Source organism: Symsagittifera roscoffensis, unplaced genomic scaffold, assembly GCF_963678635.1.
Source record: "Symsagittifera roscoffensis unplaced genomic scaffold, txSymRosc1.1 SCAFFOLD_742, whole genome shotgun sequence".
Classification (NCBI taxonomy): domain Eukaryota; kingdom Metazoa; phylum Xenacoelomorpha; order Acoela; family Convolutidae; genus Symsagittifera; species Symsagittifera roscoffensis.
The window spans coordinates 1-9,694 of record NW_026970733.1 but is presented as its reverse complement, the minus strand read 5'-3'; the positions used below and the strand labels follow the sequence as shown (position 1 = coordinate 9,694).

Here is a 9,694-nt window from a genome sequence, read left to right as displayed (position 1 = left end):
CGGATTTGAATCCGACGGAAGAACTGAATCAAGAAATACAAGCTGATTTCTTGGGTCCATTGCCTCATACCTGGGGTGCAGATAAGTACTTACTGATTTGCGTCGATCGTTTCTCTAAATTCCCTATGGTTCAAATAGAAACGTGTACAACGGGGGTGGTTATAACAGAACTTTTGGAAAGCATTATAATCCTCCATGCTATACCGTGGGTGATAAGGACCGATCAAGGATTGTGATTTGTGGCTAAATCGATTTGAGAATTTGGTAAGCAACAGAACATTTGCCGGTAGGAATGCATTGAGCCACGGGTCTGGTTTAACACTGTTTACGCATTTTTTGGGAAAGGCTCATGGCCTACTCATTTCAGAAACCGAAGCCGGGTTTATTGTTCGTTTTAAACGAAACTCTGTACAACATTAGAACTACAGTACATCAGTCAATGGGTTTTCCACCATTTGAAGTGCACTTGATCGCAAACCAACTGCGGTTTGGCATTCGTTCACGTTTTCTGCTTCGACTTAAAACTTGTCTTCAAAAATTGTGTTCTTTTCTCAAAATCGAAACCAGAAGATATTTTTTACTGCGAAGGTAACGCAAGATTACGGAAAACCAGACCCTTAGCCGATAGGGCTAATTCGAATGGGACGACAAAAGAGCTCACGCGACTCCGTCGGATCACGTACCGATCAAATGCGGGATTGTACCATAGTCGAGCTCAGAAGATGGTAGCGTACTCATGATGGAGACAACAATGTTTCCAACTAGTCCGGTGGCAGTGCCATCAGCAGAGGAGTGTGGTGAAGATATGGAAGAAGATAAATACCCTGATTCGCAAGAAATGGATACTCAAGAATCTGAATCCCTAGAGTGGGGAATTGTAATTGCCTAGGCCCATAACCGATGGGTGTCAAGGAAGACTGGATGAGTGCACCTCGACCGAAGAGCCCATGGACTCCACATAAGACCGAGGTTACACAACCTACGATGATCACTCTCCATAATACACGTCCATTGAGAGAAAGGGGGCCGCCGAAGTTTTTTGGGGAGAGTTTGCTTACAAAAGCAATTACCGTCGGATCAAACCAAGTGAACGCTGTCGGGACGGCTCGGAATACATCAGATGAAGATATAGGGAAGCAGCCGGATGCTTCATCGAACTTCGTACAGAGGACGGTGAATAGGTCCAGAGGGGGAGGCAACACTGTTTCAACGTAACAATCGGTATGGGGGACAGGGTAAAAAAACTATTAACACCGAACCCCTCAAAAAAGATCCTGAGCCCGAAAAAGAGACGTGCTGAATACAAGTATTTCGATAGAGAGATGTGTCGCTTTTACTGGGATACATACAGGACGACGTTACGTGATTGATTTTATCGACGTGTTGGAAAAGCTACGCCGCATCGTTAAGCAGACATCGAGAAACCCATAAGTTACGGACTTGGCGGGGAACGTCATAGACGGTTTTCGATTAAAATTTTTATACCAAGGGCTGGGGAATACAATTCGGAATAGCCGAAAAAATTATAAGTTAGGTAAGTTGGTGAACATTGCGCAGGCCGAAATACACAGGACACAGATGGCAAAAGACCAGGTTGGAAGGGAATTGCTAAAACAAATCCGGAAGGACAGGGAATCAACAGTACCCAAGGCTCGTAGATTCAAAAGCAGCACGCAGATTAAATTTGACAAACGCATTAAATTTGACAAAATAAATTTGACAAACTTGAAATGTCGAGGTCTAGCCAAGATCTCACGATGACTCAGCTTTAAAAAATGGAACTCAACAGGAGTAGCATACGTGATGCCTGGCAGCGGCGTATGAGAATGTTGCCATTGAGGGAATCGAGCCGACGGCGATGGTGCACGGATTGGCGGATATAATCAACATTCGCGGCGATTCGAGAGTACCATATGCGAATGGACGACTTAGGCATTGTTGACGAGATGTCAGTCATAAGCATAACAGAGGACGACCATCGTCAAATTTTAGAATAATTCGAGATCCATGAAAAAGGGGAAGAATAGTGGCATATCTACCCAACGGTTATGCAGCTAAACAGCCAAACTATTATAAATTAGATTGCTTATGGCCAATCAGAAGTATTAGTTATTTGATATTGTTATTGGCATTGAATTATTTCGAAGGAGGAATGTAGTGTAGAGGTCAAAGTACGTTCGGATATTAAGTTTATCTTATTATATTCCTACATTACGTACCGTTATATGACTACCAAGGTCAACGTTACAGTGAGATTGAAGTGCACGTACAGCCAGTGGCTGCTAAGACCGTAGTGATTTAGAACCTTTAAATCCTTCAAATCTACTCTTATTCAGTTCACTCTAAATCTTTCGAAGCAAACACCTTGCCACTAATCTAAATTTTTTTTATTGTTCGTCCGACTTTTGAAGAAAACGGAATATTTATGCTCGGTTTGGTTTTTTTTTCAGTCAATTTTTGCCGATCAAAAGAATAGTTTACAACAACTCTTTATAAACCCTATTGAAGATAATGACACCCTGAAATCAAATTAAAAAAGGTTTTTATACCTCCAAATGTTTTTGTAAAATTCTGGGGGTTTGAAAATTGCCAAATTGGTCATGTTCTGGACTAAATTATGCGCGCTTTCAAGAGTTTTTTCCTATTGACGAGAGCGTAACAAGATTAAATTAAACTTGGCAAGTTATCCCGCACACAAAAATAGTTTCCAATTGAATTGAAGCTAGCCAATTGGATGTATCGTAATAATATCATACGATTCAACATTTCACACTTTGATATTGTCCAAAATTTATAGGTTTTCAATAATTTCTTTTTCCAAAAACTATTCGATATGGAATAACGGACATTCAGAATTTTCCCGACTTTGCCCTGATATACGAGCAGTCTTGTTCCGGCTTTCTTAACGAAAGTAACAGAATGTTTTTGCTCGGGGTGGGTTTTTTCTTCAGACAAATTTCGACTTTTGACTTTTTAACTTTTTTAGCTAGCCATTTCTGACAATTTTTTTAGAGTCTTTCAAATTGTATTGCTGTGTTGAGCTAATTAGATTGAAAAGATATTTCACCTATGATCATTTTTCGTAAAATTATGGTGGCTTGAAGAATGCAATTTAGCCAATTTGGGACAATTAACGCGCGAATTATATCGCACTATTAACGCGTTAACGCAGATTTAATCCGTTTTAAAAATCGTTCGAAAGAAGCTTTTCTGTCATAATTGATATGTTACTAGGAGCAAAATCTAGCATTTTGAACTTTATATGGCGTGTGGGGGATGATATTCACAAACAGTCACAAGTTTTTTTTTAAATCGTTAGTTTTATTTACATTTATTTTTTCTATGTAATTACTGCTCCATGCCTTAAAAGCGCTTGGAACATTTAGGGCTTCGCCTTGATACAATCAGTTTTTTCTTTTGCTGTCATAGCTTTCAACAAATTTATCGAACAACATCTTGAACTTGTTTAATGAACTGAAATTTATTAGGCTTAGTTCTTTGAATTTTCGCGTTTGCCTTTTTGTTGACGTTTCATGTGTTCTTTCTTTTAAAAAATTGCATGTCAGACTGCTGCTGAATGCACCACCCCTTCCAACCCCGATAAAAAATCTATGCACTTCAGTAAGTCAAATAGGAATTCACCTGGAAATGATGTCTCAATAAAATTATATATTTTGTCTCCTTTATTTGCCTTTCTCAATTTCTAGCTCGTGAAACTAAAGAAAAAATTAGATTAATATGATTGAATTGAAGAATTGAATAGACATCCGGTTAAAACTAAATCAATTGGAATTGAACAAACCGATTAATACTATTTTTATTTTTGTATTTGATAAATCCGATTTACACTAGTTTCAATTTGTAATGAATCAATAAGACTAATACTAATTTTATTTTGAAATGAATATATCCGATTATTATTTAATTTCAATCTGAAATGAATTAATCCGATTAATACCAACTTTAATTTGTAATGATTAAATCCGCATAATACCAACATTAATTTGTTTTGATTAAACCCGGTTAGTACCAATTACAATTGGAATACTGAATATATCAATTTAATACTGAATTCAAAGCTCTTTCTGATTTCGTCTAAGAAGCATATTTCTGTTTTTTAAAAAAGTTTTATAACACCAATGAACAATTCTTGGTAGAACTCATGTTTTTTTCAATAATTTTTTCAAATGGACTAATTTGTCAAGACATCAAAAGAATTGTTCTTGCTATCCGAAGCTTTAATAAGATCATACCTTTGATCAAAGTTATAAGGAACAATTTGAATAATCTGAAGCTATTTCTACGTGAGAAATGGAATCAAACAATCAATAGACCCTCGATTTTAGAAAACGGCAACATTCAAGTTTGGCTATTTGATTAAATGAAAAATTATTTTATGCATGATTATTCAACACAAAATCAATATAGCAATGGATTCTTAGTAATATCTTCGAAGAGAATCTTGTGATGATTTTATAGTGATCGTTTGTTTTCCTATTGTTGATACACCATTTGATATACAATCGAAATCATGTTCATCAGTCAACGCCGATACTTTTTTTATTTCATCCTTTGTTGCCCGTCAGAGACAGTTAGGAGGGTAATCTAGTTTTTGAAAAATTGGAGTTGACTAATTCGTTTTTTGAAATTGGTATGAATAATAACCAAAAGTTAGGCCCACACATGAACATTCAAAAGTGCATGGATCGAAAATAGTTACTGAAACGCAATCCTAAATCGTTCATTTTCTTTGTCCATGTTAAACCATAGAAAGGTAATTGTTTCCTTATTTTGATGGAATTTGGAGTTTTTGAAATTTCAGGCGCGTTTCAGAACCAATGGTTGCTTAGATGGTAATAAAAAATGGACCGATCAGCATCATCACAACCACCATCACACTGTGGAACGTGTTTTTGGGGACTGTGGCGCCTGATTTGATGGAGGCTCTAAATCGCATGCTGATATCAGAGGAGTTGGGGCCTCGGATGTGGTTTTGAGCGAGGTCTTGGAAGTCGGCTGCAAAGTTCTGATTCCCGCTCCTCACAACTCCCAACTCACAGGCCAAATTCCCATGACACAACTGCAGAAAAAAATTAATTCTTCAGATTACTAATATGACCCATTCCATTAAAGTACAACAGTGCCGATGTACAACAGTGCCAAAAAGTAATTAGTTGTTGAACAGTGCCGAAAATGGTTTTTAACAGTTTTTACTGGTCCCAAAATCACTGACAAGTAAATTATTTCAAACAGACGGAAGTTGAAAAGTGAAAAATCGCCATTTTAATTGTAGCCGCTTGTTAAACAAACAAAAGTTTCTCCAAGCGCGGCGTCATGTACTTCGGCACTGTTGAACGCCACCGTTTAAATTTCGTATTTGAAAGAAGCATAAACACGAAAAATTTTACAGCAAGCAGCCACCGAAAATGTCCTCACTTGGTTTAATTTCAGATACTAACAATTTTATGATGAAGGTGATGAAGGTCCCGGGTTGACCTCCATAAACCGAAAACCCTTATCTTACAATTCCATACTCCAAAAATGCTCATCATACAATTCCATACATCAAACGTATGGAAAAATGTTAGTCATATAATTTTCATACAATTTCAAGCAATCACTGAAAAAAGATTCCAGCTAGTTTCTGCGGCTATTTGAACCAAATACAATATGAAAATTGTATGACTATCGTTTTTTTGATGGCGACAACAAAACTTTTTTCAAGTAAAATTGAAATTTCTCTAAAAGAGTTTTTTCTTCAACCACAAATCGACTTCTTACTCAAACAAACAATCCAAAAGGAATTTTTTATGCAAATTTTAAATTTTTGTCTGCATAACGTAGTCCTGGATTTACAAAAACTGGATTTTTTCCATTTCCCTGGAAAACGTTTTTCAAACAGGCTGAAAACTTTTATGTTTTTGTATGGCATGTTTATATATGCCTTGATCAATGTCTGATAAATTGAAAATTCCTATTTTAAAGATAATCATCTTTGAAAATTGTTGCCAAAGTTTAAAAGTTTGATACTTTCAGTGTATGATTTGTGAAAAGAACTCACTTTTGGTTGTTTCCAATGCATTGTAAATGCAAGACGATCAACCTTTTGGTGACCCTAGTTTTGAGTAACCTTGGTTTTAGTAATTTGTGTTTGGTCACGAACACATCCGAAAATTTTTGAGAAACATAGTTATTAAAAAATCAGCTTTTTGGTTTGTGGAAAAATGCTTGTCATACAACTTTCATATATGAAAAAATGCTTATCTTAGAGTTTTCTTAACATTTTCTGTGTATACGGAATTGTGCGAAATCGTATGATAAACAATTTTTCATAAATCAAAACTGTACGACAAGCATTTTTGGTCAACCGAGGATGTTAGCGTTTATCATAATATGGTCAAGTTTGATATAGCGGGGAGTTATTGATGAAATAAACCAATAAGTTATTGGTAAAAAGAAGTTATTGGTAAAATAAATGGTTTGAGGAGCGCAGAAAATCAACTTGAGAGAAAAAAAGCCGAGAAAATTGCCATTTTTTCTCGACGTGCAATAGATTCAAATTTATTAGGCATCAAAAGCAAAACCAGATGAAAAACAAGAATAGCTGGTTACTGTACAAGTAGCACAGAATGTTCAGACCATAGTCTTTACAAAAACTACGGTTTAGAAAGTCCTTTTTTTTCAATTTAGCTTAACTTTTTCTGCTCATTGTGATAAAAAAATCTGACGTATAAACATATTTTAGGCAAATTAGACAGTTATTGTAATATAGGCAAATTGGACAAACATTTGTGTTGAAAAATGACAAAAAACTTAAAAAAATGAAAGACGAAAAGTTTAAATTTCTTGAAAATTTTGGTTCCCAGAATGGAGCTAACAAAACTCCAAAAATTAATTTTACCTACTTGAAATTAAATTTTTAGGGCTTGAATTTTAGCCTGCTAATTAGCTGTTGTAAGCCTGGTCGCTTGCTTTATTCGCTCGAGTTAGGACGAAAAGTCAAAAATTTCAAACCGATTCCTCTCATCACAATATTCCTGGAAAATTTTACTTCTGATTCGAATCACGAATAAAAAGTCTTTAATATGATATATCACTCAACCCAGTCCGAACAATATTTTTGGTACCTGATTTTGCGTGGAAAACAAAAAGCAAAAAACTAAAACACACCCGAATACATTATTCCTCCCCAATTTCAATGGTCGGAACAACAAAGATCCCAGGATGCTCTGGAAGTAGCACAGAATGATCCAATCATATTCCTACAAAAATACAAAAAAAAAGATTTTTTTATGTTTTTTCTTACAAACTTTGTTGTTCTTTTTTGCGCGGGGTGCGACGAATTGATCCGAAGAAAATCAGATATTTACATATATACGACATTCACTGTGAAATAGTCAAATCAGGCAAAGGTTTTGGTCAAAAATGGCTGAAAAAAAACAAGCAAAGTTCAAAAAAAAATTTTGTTCCTTTTTTGCAGAAATTGTTTTTTTTTTGCAGATTAGTTTTTTCTGTCAAAAGTTTCAAAGTTCCATGCTGTTTTTTTATAATAAGCATGCTCACCTGTTTTAGTTACTCGAAACTGGGACAACTTTTCGAAAAAAAATTGATGTCGCTCAAATCACCACTGAAAGGGCCCTAATATGATATACCTCTCGACCCATTCCGATGATTATTTGTGGTACTTTTTTTAGTTGAAAGACAAAACAAGCTAATTTTTTCCTGAACACTGAGAAAACGTTTAAAAAATTTTTCAATGTCGTTTGAATCACGCATGAAAGGGCTTATATATGATGATATATCACTCGACCCATTTCGATTACTATTTGTGGCCCTGATTTTGCGGGGAAAAACTAGGCTCGGAAAAAGTGGATATCCTGATATGACACAGCGCTGCGCCGAATGTGTATAAAGTTAATGAATCGAGATGATTATTTTACTTGGTCGTATGCGTCTGTTTGCTCAGAGGGGATGGAGTAGTTGTACATCACCGGGCCCGAATTGATCTCAGCGCTAATCATTCCTGAAAGAAACTCTCCGAAAAGCCAATCCTTGGGGTTCTCGACTTTCCAAGACTCAGCAAACTCATCGTGCAGAGTGGTTGGCTCCACCGGTTGCACAAGGGCGTCTTTCCATCGGTCTGAAAAAAAGATATACAGATTCAAGACAAAGTAACAAACATGAGAAAATTATCAGGCGGCCGTTTACTCAGAGCACGACGTTGTATATAGTGCTGCTGAAATTTTGAAGCTAACGTGAAAAAAAAACATAACAATTTTGCTCACAGTTTGGTTTGAAATCGTTTCCTGGGTTACCGTCCAGCAAGCCCACGAGTCCCTGGGTATGTCCTATGAAGCTCTCGGGCACAGTGACATAGAGGTTGAAGTAGTTGCGAGCCATGAAGATGTTCACACAAAGATTCACATTCGGAACAGTTACTTGCACTGAACGTCCGCCAGTTTCCTTCTTGATATTGATTCCTCCAAAGTAGAGGTCGAAAGGATCCTCTGCATCGATGATCATCAAGTCTGTGAAAACCATGAAGTCATTGACAAAATAGTAGTTGCGCAGTCGCTCCGTCTTGTTCGCTGGTACGGTGTATGGCCTCATGACTTCAATTTTGTGGTGCCCGTAGGAAATCGCAAAGCCAGCCACCACAGCCTGAGCGCCGTCAGCTCGGGTAGTTATTTGCATTGTAGTCGGAATGTCCAGATCCGTCTGCAGAAATGTGTACACTCCTAAGCCCAGAAAGGTGTACCCAACACCATCTCCTGTTTCGAATTGTCCTCCAAAAGTTACAGGAATTGTCAAGCTGCCCTTGTAAGATCCAACTAGCGCCGGTCGGTTCTGATGAAATAGCTCGCAGCGAAAATCATCTTCGCAGCATTTTTCGTATGCCTCTAGTTCAGTTTTGAAAAACCGGTGCAAGTTGCCGAAAGAAGCCTTGCTGACACTCATTCGACCGGTACCGTTCACTGCCTGGCTGTCTAAGAGATTCCCTTGTTCGTTGTAGCAACACTGGTTGGAAACGTAGAGTGTCTGATCAAAGTGTTTGTCATAACACGGAACGGAAGGCGAGCGAATGCAGAAATCAGCTCCCAGGTTGTATTCGCAGTTCCGGGCGTTGCAAACACCATTAGGGCTAGAGGGTAGGTTTGCTTGTTGGTTGCAGCAGGGGTCATAAAACCAGTCATTGGGTCCATTTTCCACCTCCTCATGAGCCCAGTAGCTGTCACTGGCGGCGCCATTGCTTGCTGGGTCGTTCGTCGGGCAACCATGCAGCATCTCCACCTCAGCCGCGCACTCAGTCAAATCGCGATCCAGTTGATCGTGGATCCAGTCCACACAGTTTGTTTCCTCTTTTATTGAAACGATGCTGACAAATTTGCCTGAGAAAACAAGATTCCATATCAACACCCGACTCGAGATTTTTCATCTATTTTGATGCAAGATTTGAGCGGTTTGAGCAGTTTTTTAGATTACCGCTCTAAAACCGCTTAAATCTTGCGCGGTTTTTGACCGTTTTTTTTATGAACCGCTCAAAAATTGCTCAAGTCTTGTGTAAAAAAATTGTTTACAAAAGGTTGTGCGGCTTTTGAAAGCGTTTTTTACTGCAAGATTTGAGCGGTTTGAGCGGTTTTTCCTAAAAAAAAACCGCCCAAACCGCTCAAACCGCCCAAAGTTTATGAGCGGG

At 37.6% G+C, this 9,694-nt stretch overlaps 1 protein-coding gene across 1 annotated transcript; it reads right to left on the bottom strand.

Annotated features, from left to right (window-relative positions):
• Positions 1-3,728: 3,728 nt before the first annotated feature.
• Positions 3,729-9,389, bottom strand: LOC134855933 (uncharacterized; the record flags this gene model as incomplete). Its single annotated transcript, XM_063872315.1, has 3 exons — positions 3,729-5,080; positions 7,941-8,140; positions 8,286-9,389. Coding segments are annotated over 3 exons (1,538 nt in total), but the record flags the coding sequence as incomplete, so codon positions are not given.
• Between the last annotated feature and the right edge of the window lie 305 nt (positions 9,390-9,694).